Below are 12525 nucleotides of genomic sequence, written 5' to 3'. Positions count from 1 at the left end.
ATCATGGAAACAGATGCTTCTAGTCTTGCAATGGGAGCAGTGTTATCACAAAGAGATTCGGTCACAAACCAACTACATCCGGTTGCCTTTTGGTCCCGCAAGTTTTCGCCTCCTGAGATCAACTATTCAATTACTGACAAGGAACTTTTGGCCATCAGATCGGCCTTTAAAGCCTGGCGGCATTATCTTCTTGGAGCCAGACACACAGTCACCGTAATGACTGACCACCGCAATTTACAATATCTAAAGACAGCCAAAGCTCAGTCTTCCAGACAGCTTCGCTGGGCTCTGTTCCTAGCAGAATTTGACTTTATAATTACTTATCGACCAGGTAGTAAGAACGGAAAGGCGGATGCCCTCTCCCGGATGGGAGTAGATGAACATTTGATCAATCCAGATCCAATACCCATAATCTCAGAACAAAGGATTTTGGGTTTGGTCAGCACTCAATCTTTTGAAGACATCAAGACCACGGTGAAATCGCTCCTAACTCCGACCGAGTTGCAGGACTGGCAATTAAAGGGAAAAGAATTCTCAGTAGATCAAGACCTACCATATTTCCGAGGACGATTGCACTTGCCCTGTGAGAAACTACAAAAACAAGTAATCTCCGGTTATCATGATTCTCTAAAGGAGGGGCACCCTGGCATTACCAAAACCATGGAAAAGATTAAAAGACATTTCTGGTGGCCATCGTGGAAAAAGGATATTAGAGACTTTGTAATCTCCTGCGGTGTGTGTGCCCAGAATAAAAGTCAAAAGCAAAAACCAGCCGGCCTATTACAGCCACTTGACATTCCTCCCTGTCCATGGCATACCCTGTCCATGGATTTTATTACGGACTTACCTCCATGCTTGGGATATACTACCATTTTAGTAGTCGTGGATCTATTCTCGAAAATGGCTCACTTCATACCCTTGAAGGGTCTGCCTTCAGCCTCAGTATTGGCCCGGGAATTCTTAGCAAACATCGTTCGCTTACACGGTTTTCCTTCGGTTTTAGTCTCCGATAGGGGAAGTCAATTCATCTCCCACTTCTGGCGCAGTTGCTGTCATCTAGCCCAAGTTGATGTAAGACTTTCGACCAGTCACCATCCCCAAACTGACGGACAAACCGAAAGGACAAACCAGACATTAGAACAATATCTACGCTGCATGCTCCACCAAACAGAAAAACCCTGGAAGGACATTCTTTGGATCGCTGAATACGCTTACAACAATTCGACTCATTCTGGAACCGGGAAGACTCCTTTTTTCTTATTATATGGACACCATCCTAGAACCTCCAACCTGGATCCTCCCCAAGAAATTGAAGCACCTGCTATGCATCACTTGCATTCGGAGATCACCTGTGCCTTTAAGGAAGCCACTGCCCATCTGCAAAGAGCTAAAGCTCAATTCAAAAAGGCAGCCGATCGGCACCGTAAAGAGGCCCCTCACTACGCTGTAGGAGATCAAGTCTGGTTATCCACCAAGCACCTGCCTTTAAAAGGACCCCGCACTTTCATCCCGAGATACCTTGGGCCCTACCTCATATCTGCCATAATTAATCCGGTGGCTGCCAAATTGGAATTACCTACGCATATGAAAATACATCCAGTATTCCATGTCTCCTTATTAAAACCAGTACAACCAGAAACCCGATTGACTAAACTCCCAGAACCCGTTTTGGTAGACGGAGAACTGGAATTCGAAGTGAAGAACATCCTAGACTCCAAAATTTCCAGGTCTAAATTATACTGGTTAATTGGAAAGGATATGGTCCCCAGGAAAGGTCTTGGGAACCCTCAGAACATGTCCACGCACCTCGTCTGGTCAAGAGATTCCATCTGAATCACCCCGACAAGCCAAAGCCCCCGGGAAAGACACACTTAGGAGGGGCCTTGAGGGGGGATACTGTCATGATCACTGCTTCCAAGGAGTCAGGACCAGCCCAACGTCCTTGGAAGCAGGCCCCTAACCCTGATCCTAGGCACCAGCCGGTCCCCAGAGGGACCTTTTGGACCGTGTCCTGGTGCCGGTGGTACCAGGCTCATCAGAAGCATCGGTCCCGGCACTGGAAGCGCCGGGCTCATCATTGGTGTGAAGGTGCTTGGGTGGACTTACCTGTGGCAGACCATGCTGCTTACTTACCAGACTCTTAGAAGTCCTCGGTGAACTGGGACTACTTTCTTACCTGGGTGGGGCAGCTCCACTGGATACAGCACTGGAACTCTTCTGGAAGCAGGAACTCTTTTCTTACCTAGGCGGGGCCGTGGAAGGAGAGGCCTCATCACTCCTAGGCTATGGGATGTGCTTCGCGTTATTCTGCATCTGCAGCAGAACGCTCACCGAGTCTGTTCCAGCTTTTCTTCTTTGGATCCTGAACCTGCAAGAATTATACTTACCATTCCTGTACCCGATCAACATCAGCACCTGCAAAAGACCAGAAACAACAGGTTAGCAGAACGAACTTTAACACGCAGTGTTTACTTACCTGATCCATCGGCAGCGGCCGCGTCTCACGCTGCACCTTCGCCTGCAAAGATAAACAGCATTATCATACTTACTGGCACGCTGTGCATTTCGGCTTCTTCACGCTGCATCTTCACCTGCAAAGATAAACAGCATTATCATACTTACTGGCACGCTGTGCATTCCGGCTTCTTCACGCTGCATCTTCACCTGCAAAGATAAACAGCATTATTCTACTTACCGGCACGTTGTGCATTCCGGATTCTTCACGCTGCATCTTCACCTGCAAAGATAAACAGCAGTGTTACACTTACCGGCACGCGGCGAATTCCGGATTTCTTCATTCTGCATCGTCGCCTGCAAAGACAAAGAAAGAGACAGTAAGAGCGCTTGCCATACTTACACAATTCCAGGCGCTTCACCGCCACGCATAAAAAGACTATAAAGAGTAAAGGTGTCCAGAAACTTACCGGTCGTGCCGACAACGACGGTACCCATCCTCTGAAGTCAAGAGGCCAACGTTTCACCAGTGAAGGAACTGGCAACGGCACCCTGCACTAGACGCAGATGGAGAGCCCAGCATTCACCTATCTAAGGTGAGCACCTTGACCTGGGAGGCGGGCTCAACAGTCAGGCTGAGAGGAGAGAGATAGGGACATTCACAACCCAGACCTTTAACCCCCATATTATTTCACCTGCAGAAACCTCACCCTTCGAGTCCGACACACAGTGCGGAGAGGTTCGACCCCAGAAGCCAACCGAATCCTGCACATCACGTTTCGTGTTACAGACACCTTCCTGCCAAGACCCGCGCCTCCGTGGGAATCAGGTGAGCGTTACAGGTGTAGTGTGTTCGGCTCACAGCGCATACTTTCAAATGGGCGCCATCTCCGCCTTCACCCCCGGGGAACCCTAGCTCTGTTGCACACAGACCTCTCGTGGATGGATGATAAGACCGGCTCAGTAACTAGCTTAGCATGTCCGAGTGTCCACGTTCACTCCGGTCCGTCAGACTAGTCCCCACGTTGATCCTTGTGACTCGATTGAGCGGACCGGAAGCGCTGTCAGGGGTTCCCACTTCCTTGTCGGAGTTGATCGTCCCCTGGCAGGAGTCCCCAGATCGCCGAACCGTTCCCCGTATTGCAATTACTTTATCCCGGATCTTTGCCTTCCAATCCCGCAGTCCCAAAAAAAGGTCTGCTACTTTGGACCGCCTTAATCTGATCCAGCAGGGCTTTGCAGCATCCTCTTCCATGCTTCTCAAGAATAGGAACCACAGCCCCTCCTCGGTGCGCTGCATTCCAGGGTCTCTTTCTCCACAGGAGCCGACCGTTTCCAATCAGCTTCCAGGCACGGCGTCTCGGTTCTGTTCGGGTGCCAATCGCATTGGGTTTGGATGCTTTAACTTGCTTTTAACTCCTTTCGAGTTCCAGCTGGACAGAGGACGTCAGCGGCCATCTTGGAATCGCACTCTGTCATTTATAATTGGTCATTTTATATGTTTCCGAGGATTACCTTTACTCCAATTCAGCTCTGTCTGGGGTCATCCATTGCTCTGATCGTGGGACTGTTATTTGTTGGCTGGCTGCCTTTGTTGCCCCTCGAGTGGCCTGGAACTCCTTGCACAAGTTTCTCAGTCCTTTTAGTGCCTTCACTCTTGTATCTGCTACTGATTCTGACTAGTGGGTCGGACTCCTGGGAATGCATTCTTCTTTTCGGCCATATGTTTCATCGCTGGTCCAGTGTTCAACTCCCTGTGAACCAGATTCTTGTCTCAGCCATGTAAAAGAATCCCTGAATTTACCAGTTTCTCCAGTTGTTTAGGAATTGAATCCTCAGGGACTGGCATTTTAAGTACTTGTGGCCGGGTACTGGGGTCCTGAAATATTTCTTAGATCTGAGGTGTCTCGTAGGTCTGGGAGTAGTGTGGTGCCGCAGGCCACACCTTTATCACAAATCGCCATAGACTTCCATTGGTCGGAAGCTTGCCCGGCATCCATCCTTCTCTGTCTGGCTGACTCTGGAACCTGGATCGGAAGCTCTTCATGAGATCTCCTCAGGTGCTTCTTGGGCTTGGTTGCTTCTTTAGCCACGCTTATGGCTTAGAACAAGTACATGCCTCTCTTTAACAGATAACCTTTGCTTGCCGATAGGTAAGATTTTCACATCTATGATAAATCTTCCTGACCTGTGTCAACCCGAAAACTCTTTGCTTTGACTAGGTAACTATTTTACCTTGTCCTTAGGTGAAGGGGAATCTTTTCTCCTATCACCTAGTCTTTTACACTTTTATGGTTAACCTTTTTATGTCTCGCCATAGTTTATGGTTGAAGTTATAGTTTCCTACAACTTTTGGGCTCAGGCTCGGTTGCCCCTATGGGCTCCCCTGTTAATTTCTCTTTCATGTACTTGGGTGAACTACAGTTCCCAAGTAGAAAAGAGGGACTTTCATCCCCCTTTAGATTTTATATAGTGAGCCAGCACACCCCACCTTATGTGGAGTGCTGCTTTCTTCCTTACCTGCACAATGTTTGCTACAATTGCAAGTTTGCTTCAATGGCTGGTGGCAGTGGTTTTACCTTTATGCCTTGGTAATGCACAGAAGGGCCACAATGTTTCTAAAATGGTGGGATCCTTTTTTTGTCATTTCTTACTTGCTTGTAGTTTGAGGTCTTCCCCTGTCATTTTTGGCGGGAATGGCCTCAGTGGGAGTTTTGTCTTCGGCAGGAATGCTTTGTATTCCCCGTCAAGGCTGTAGAGTTGTCTGATAAGGAAAGAAGCGAGGGAGGGAGGAGTCCAAAACTCTGCATCCCTTTGTCTTTCACCTTGCCTGAAAGGAGGTCAGTCTCAATGGGGGGTTGGCTGTACTGACTAGACAGCCAGGCCACCCCTTTGTGTAAAATGCAGGGAGAGATTGCAGAAAATGTGCTGTAGTTCCCGTTAAATACTCAGGACCTGGAAGCTGCTGACAAGTCCACCGCTGGAGCTGAAACCGAATAGGAAGATGAAGAAAACACGGCTGCAGTGATTTCCAGCGACCAGAGAGCCTGCTGTGTAACCAGAGCCTGCCGTTACCCTTCCTTCCAATCGACCTGGGCGTCCCAAAAATGACGACCCCGACCCAGTGCCGGGCCAGATCAACTAGACTCAAGAAGACCTGCATTTTGATCCAGCCCACGTCATGCTGCGACCTTCAGGGCTGCAGCACCGTAATACCCTCAGAGCTCGAGCCACTGCACGGTGCATTGTCTTCCGAAATCTGAATCGAGCTGAAACTTTGGTGGCCTCCTCCTGGCTCTCAAGAAACAAGATTTAAGTACTTGTAGTCCCCCTCACCAGAGTGATGGACCATATTAGAGACGAGAATCCGATCAGCGATATTCAGTCTTTTCCTGGCTCCTGAGAAGGACGCCAAAACCACATAGCCACATCTAGCCACTAAAACTATTGCATGAAGCCTTACAAATTATCCCTGCTGCAAAATCCATCCGTGTCCTGTCTTCAGTCTTCATGACAAGGAATTCTTCAACCAGGATTTTGGCTGCAGATCCTTAAGTCTGTCCCACTACAAACTCTTCTTCTGAGCCGAGGTACTGTGTTGGCTGGGGTATTTACTTACCTTAAGCCTGTGTGATTTCTGTATTGATTTGGGGTGTTTCTAGTGATTCAGAGTCCTTTCATCCAGTTCACCCAGCTCTACTGCTGGAATCGTCCTTGGGTTTCTTCCCAGAAGTCCTGGACCCTAACTAACTCTAAAGTGAAATACGTACTTATTTGAAGAGGCTGTGCATACAGCTGGCCACTACGGTCCCTCTTCTGCCTCAGAGAACCCATGCAATAGACTAGGGAAGGACTGTATAAGACAAGGATTCTGCCTTGAAAACTATAACACGTGTTTAAAAGTCACTTACTTGTGAAATAGTTAGTTGGTATCTGTCCCTCTGAGATGAGCAGTTAAAAAAGTTCTTATTTACCTTGAACGTGTTCTGACATTCTGAAATGTATATGTAAGGTTATTTTACTCACCTGTGAATTGGTTATGTCTCTTTCCGAAAAGTAATGCTGTTGGCTTCACTTAACTATTTATTTCAGAATAAGTGTATACATTTACTAACTGGGACTTGCTTGCCCTGACCTGCTGTATAGCCTGTCTAGACTAAGTCTGCCTTGGTTTTACTTAACTTGCATAGCTGTGTGCCATCCTAAAATACGTTAAAGGGTTATTGTGTACCTTAGTCTGTGTTCCACTGATCTGAAAAGCAACTGTACATGTATATTAAACCATAAGGTCTTACTCATCTGGTATAACTGAGTGTTTATCCTAAATATTTTTATAGGTTTATACTGTTCCTTGAATCTATTTTACACTATTCAAAAAAGTATCCTGCTAACAGGGTTGGTTTACCAAGTGATTCCCTAACTGAGAGTCACTGCAAGACTGACAATCTACTACCCTTGACTTACTGTAAAGTAATCTAAAAGTACCTGATGGTTTTACTCCCCATGAATAGGTGTGGCCTATACTAAATGTGTTTGATAAGGTCTGACTTCCCTAGCATTCCTGTTGGTTATTCTAAAGAAGGTTTATGCTTTGGTCTCTGTACCTTCAAGCATTCTGTTGTGTTTTTATAATGTTTTTATGACTATGCCAAAGTACTTACCCCAATACTTAACTTGGCCTAACTGTATCAATAATAAACCTTCTTTTATTATACTTCTGATTGTGTTTCTGTTGAGCCCTTGGTATAATACAGGTTCTTTGTAGCTCCCTACAGCCCCCTAGGATACGCCTGGCTGTTCTGTCTAGGCTACCAAATACTCAGGTGGTGCAGCCTAATGAGAGTGGAGCTTTGCACTGTCTCAGATGTTTGGTTTTACTAAGACCTTAGTTGAACTTCAGAAAAACTGTCCTTACACTTTGCTATAGACTTTGTGAAAGCTTCATCATAGGAATTTATAGGGCAAACATTTAAAATGCTCATACAATGACTAAAAGGTGTACTTTTCTTAGATGTTTTTCTTGGGGTCCCACAGGGTGTCTAGAGTTTTACACCAAAAGCTAGTTAGTACCTGTGATTTTATGGAGAGTTTAAAGTAATACATCTTTGCACTGCCAGCCTGTCCACAGAAATGTATTAGTTTACTGTATCTAACTTGGGTTATTTTGTGTATTGAACTGTACTGTGACATTCGGTGGCCCTCTGTGCAGTGCTCAACATTGTTTAATCCCTACAACTCCCTCTAAGAGCTATACCCAAGTATATAGCCGGTAGAGCTTTTGAGGACTACTGGGTTTGTTTAGATCTTGACATTGTACATTCTGAACATAACCTAGTAATATGTTTCACTTATGCCTAGGGAATAATGGGCATACACCTGGTATTATCTATATGAGAATGGGTACTTGATCATTCTTATATATATAATTGTTCTAGTGTACCTAACTAAAATATGTATTTGAACTTAATGTGATTCATATATGAGTATATATTTTTCCATACATCTTTGTAGTGTTCTCTTTTGTGTAAGTTATTGGGACGAACAACTTCTCCACCAGCTTTCTACCCTCTCTTCAGTGAAGTCCGACTGTGCTGTCATTGCTACGAGAGACTTTGGCCTATCTCTTGGTTGGAACCCAACCTTACCCTTCGGAGAGATGTTTTCACACTCCTCGGCTCAGGGCTGTGGAAATAAATCTCCTTAACTGTGACCTAATAGCAGATCACTTTTCAAACAGGTGTTGGATACAGAATAACAAACTCCCTATTCAATACTATTGCCACATGTCTTGTTGCCAGGCAGTGGGACATTACTTAATACCAAATTTATGGATCTGTTGCTAGCCATTGCCTTATTAACTGACTTTGAACAAACATAGGTAGGGATCCTGTAGAGTGGATTTAGAATTCTTTTAATGAGGCAACTCATAGCTCTAGAGGAAGCAGGATGTAGTGGTACTATCTTTAGAAGGATACACAATACCCTAGTGAGCTGATACAGTGCCCACTTTCAAGGATGAGATCTAAAATGACGACACTGCAGCCTGTAGACTCCAAGTGATCAGTTCAAGAAGACCATCTGCCAGGATGGCCAAATGTGGTTGTCAATTGCTCTAAAGATGGCATACAAAATTGTTTAGCTTTTCAGCACCGACTCCACCAAGCAAGCACATGAAGCCTTTTCAATATGGGTCCAGTTTGTGGACATTTAACTAACCTAATGTTGCAATTCAAGGTTACCCTACACCAACAGGTAACACTTTAAACACATCACCACACTAAGAGGGGCATCAGGAAAAACAAAATATTTGAAAAAGAATGGTTTACCTTCCTACAGATAGCACAGTAACTGCTTGACGATTCCTCTTTGGTTCCTTAAATTTTGGGGATGCTTTCATTATGTGCCATTTTTTGTGACTACATCGGTTGCAGACATTCTTTTCTGCTACTCCACCTACAGTGTGGAAATGTTGCCCTCGACAGGTGTGTTTCGATGGTGTTGCAGTTGGCGACAAAGGACTTCCTGGAGAAACAGGAGTTCCAGGTGTATTTGGCGTTATCGGCGTTCCTGGGCTGAAAGGAAAAACAGAAAGCTCAATTCAATTTCCTTCGGGAAGGTTTCATATATTAGCATGTGAATTTGAATAATGCTGATGCAATCACAATTTTTTTAAAGGCAGATTTCCAGTTCAAGAATTCTGAACCAATGAGCAGATTCCAGATATTTTTAAGTAGAACCATTTGCAAAGATTAAATTTACCGCAAAGTCTTTATAATGAGTTACTGAAAGTCCAATGAGAGCTTGCCAGTCAAGGTTTGGCAAGGCATGGGTAGTTAATGAACATTCATGGCCAATTTACCTCACAAAGATATAAATGGAAAAATACATTCTTCTTAGGCACAGGTATTTGGACTCCACATCACATCAACACTACATCTTAAGGGAACATAGCTGCATATGCATGAATGGGAGTAAAATGATGGTGGCAACAAAAGGTAGCAGCCTACATCAACACCCATTTCACTTGGATACACAGCTGTCAGATGATACAACCCATAGCCAGGGACAAAGACCTGCAAGTTGGCCTCTGTTTGCCAGGTCAATGTGATGGTTAAGAGCGTGAAACACAAAATGAGCGTGCTCGGGAATGTGTACCCATTATTGAATTCCCACCACTGAACTGAACTTGTCAGATCACTGATCACATTGAGATTGGTCTACTGCAACACTCCATAACACTCCATAACAATGCCTTGACAGTCAGAAATTGAAAAACCTTTAGAACGAATGGCTAAAACATACACATCCCTCAACAAATACTAAACTCACCCAGTTATTAAAATATTCACTGATGAGCGTTGGTGGGAAGAATAACAGACAATCTACATAAGGCCTTCAGAATAGAGCTATACATTACCTAAACAATCTGGAAATCAACTAAGCTTCCACCCTGAACTTTTGGTTTGGATAGCCATTATTGATTGGCTGAAAAATAAGAAAAAAGAAGAGCAACGTCATCCAGCATGCTAAGTGGCACACTACGGATCAACCTGGAAGTATCTTCATGGTTGGATCAGATCCACAAACTGTTCAGAAAAGACCTAAAACACCCTTTAGTTTACCATGGGAGCAGGAACAATCATACACACTTTACCAACTCAACCCTTACATATGCTAGGAGTAGCAGACATGTATGCCCTTAAAACACAAATAACAGTGAGTAACAATACTGTGAGCAAAAAAAAAAAAATAGTATCTACTGACACATAGGAGTGTGTTTTCTGCCTCCAAAACACAGCTCCAGAGATATTTCTGGATCAGTACTACCGGCATAGCATTGCCACTGGAAGGAACTCTATTACCTTGGCGTGCTTTGACATCTTTCCTAAGGCAATGGTATGTCTCATCAGCCGTGTGAAAATATCAGTGCAGGAACATCTTCTGGGAACAAGAAATATGCATTTGAAAACACGGTATGCATGGCACCTTCTGTTCACACTGCTCTCCTCCTTCTCCTTCCACTTTGGCCTCTGCTTCTCCTCTCTCCCATGCCTGCACCCAAGGTAGCCTTTTATGCCTCTTAGTCTCCCTCAGGTGTAGGTCATTACATTAATTAGTTCACTGTTCCTGCATTGTTCCTCTTCAGCCCTCTTCCTCGTCCCAGCACTTAGGGAACTATGGGACTTGAAGTTCCTAGTAACAAAGTTGTTTTTTCTGTTATTCATAAGAGTGTCATAAGGGTCAGTCATCAGGCTTAATTGAGAAGAGGAATAACGTTCTTTAGAATTTAGACTGTTAATATTCACACACTTTCTTTCACTATACTTTTGGGAGTTGCGGGAGCTTTTAGTTGTAGGAGTTCCTCTGGTTTGAGAAGGGCTTTTATTTCTCTTTATAGAAAAGGGTTGCTGCAGACTATTTTTACCCACAGTAAGATGTTCAACTTGTGGAATAGACAGATTATTATGACAACAAGCAATTAAATACTTTGGCATTTGTGATATGTCTTCCCTAGAGGAAGACAAATGCTGCATCTCATCCCACAGACTCCTCTCACTCCCCTGGGCTTTTCTCTTCCCAGGTGATCTTCTCGAAGAAAAAGTCCGGATCAGGAAGCGTCTGCCTTTCCCCAGCCACCTGGGTGGAGACATTAGGCAAGGGTTTAGTGGGGAATCCGTAGGATGCATCACACCATTTCATTTCATCCCTGATTAAACACCTGCTAGGAGATATAGGCAAGACGGAGATGCTTTGATATCTCATGTATAGTGACTAAGAAATGCATATTACACCATTGGAAGTCCAAGAGAGCGCCTACGCACAGTCAGTGGTTAAAGGACCTAACCTACACAAATGATAGGGAGAGATTTATAGTTCACTGCTACCCACCACCCGTCAACCGAAGGACACATGGTTCACTCCAGTTAGTATGTTGATTGAACCAGAGTTCCTGAGGAGGAGGAAAATGAATGATTGCATTTAAATGATCTTTATCTGTTTACTAACTCCATCTATCATCCACCCACTTCTGACTTTATGTTATGAGGGAACACAGGACGTTTGATGAACTTCATGCTTATTGAAAATTGTAATATACTGTATCATTGCTATGTGAATTCCAAAACACAGACATGAATGATAATGTGTTAAGAACGCTGCCAATGTTTAAATAAAGTGTTTAAAAAAATACAAAAATTGTGGCGGAGAAAGTTGAAGATTTGGAGGGAAGGTCATTCCACAACATCACGTGCATATTTGGTTTTAGGGAAAGCGCTGAAAGGGCACAATGGACAGTTACTTGTAAAACAACATTTTGGGTTTTCGCCCAGATGCCAAGCTGTCGACACACTTTCCGATTCAGAGAGTGCAGAGATTGTTTAGGCCACGCCTGAAATCCAGCGCACCACCTCTTCCTGTTATTCTGTGCCTTCTCAAATATTATGATGGCAACAATTATTCTCAAGGCTGCAAGGGATCAGAAAATACTGAATTGAAGTTATTCCCGGCCGTTAACCTCAGAGTACAAAGTTTCATAAGTTGACACTACGAAGCGTCTATGCGAGAAATCGGGCATTAGCCTATTTGATCTAAAACAATTGACCTATGACCAATTTGATTGAATTCTGCATGGGTGATTTGGCCTTCGGGGCAATTTGGTCACATATATTGCAAAATACCAACACTGAAGAGCAGGGTTTGAGGGGGTGTCCCCTGCTCCCCAGGGTTGGCATTTTGCAATTTTGGGGTTCCTTACAATTGGAGGCGAGGGACCAAAGAAAAAATAAATAAATAAAAAACGAGCATTTAAATTGGCCCCCCGAGCAAACAAATTGTGGTCAGTTTGCGGTGCTCAAAATTAATTCAGCCAAACATACCTAAACAGAGAAATTATGTAATAGTCCATGATCTATCCAGCTAAGCTGCAAGCTGGTTATGACCTAGATGCCTGTAATAAGGGTGCTGTGAAAAGGGGAGGTGGGGGGGAGACTATTAGATGGACACTTTCAGATAGGTTGTTTATGGTGAGGAAGAATCTTGGTAAATTGTGGGAAAAATTGTACATTACCCGAG

At 44.4% G+C, this 12525-nt stretch overlaps 1 protein-coding gene across 1 annotated transcript in view; it reads right to left on the bottom strand.

Moving 5' to 3' along the window:
* The window catches only part of RELL1 (RELT like 1), a 369210-nt gene that overhangs the window by 105432 nt on the left and 251253 nt on the right, over positions 1 to 12525 (bottom strand). The window contains exon 5 of the mRNA XM_069631821.1: positions 8781 to 9026. Within this exon, the coding sequence (XP_069487922.1) occupies positions 8781 to 9026 (246 nt within the window). The remainder of the gene's footprint in view (positions 1 to 8780; positions 9027 to 12525) is intronic.

Source organism: Ambystoma mexicanum, chromosome 6q, assembly GCF_040938575.1.
Source record: "Ambystoma mexicanum isolate Mex_15411 chromosome 6q, UKY_AmexF1_1, whole genome shotgun sequence".
In the NCBI taxonomy this organism is placed as follows: domain Eukaryota; kingdom Metazoa; phylum Chordata; class Amphibia; order Caudata; family Ambystomatidae; genus Ambystoma; species Ambystoma mexicanum.
Note: the sequence above shows the minus strand (reverse complement) of the source record. Positions and strands in the feature narration are given on the sequence as shown.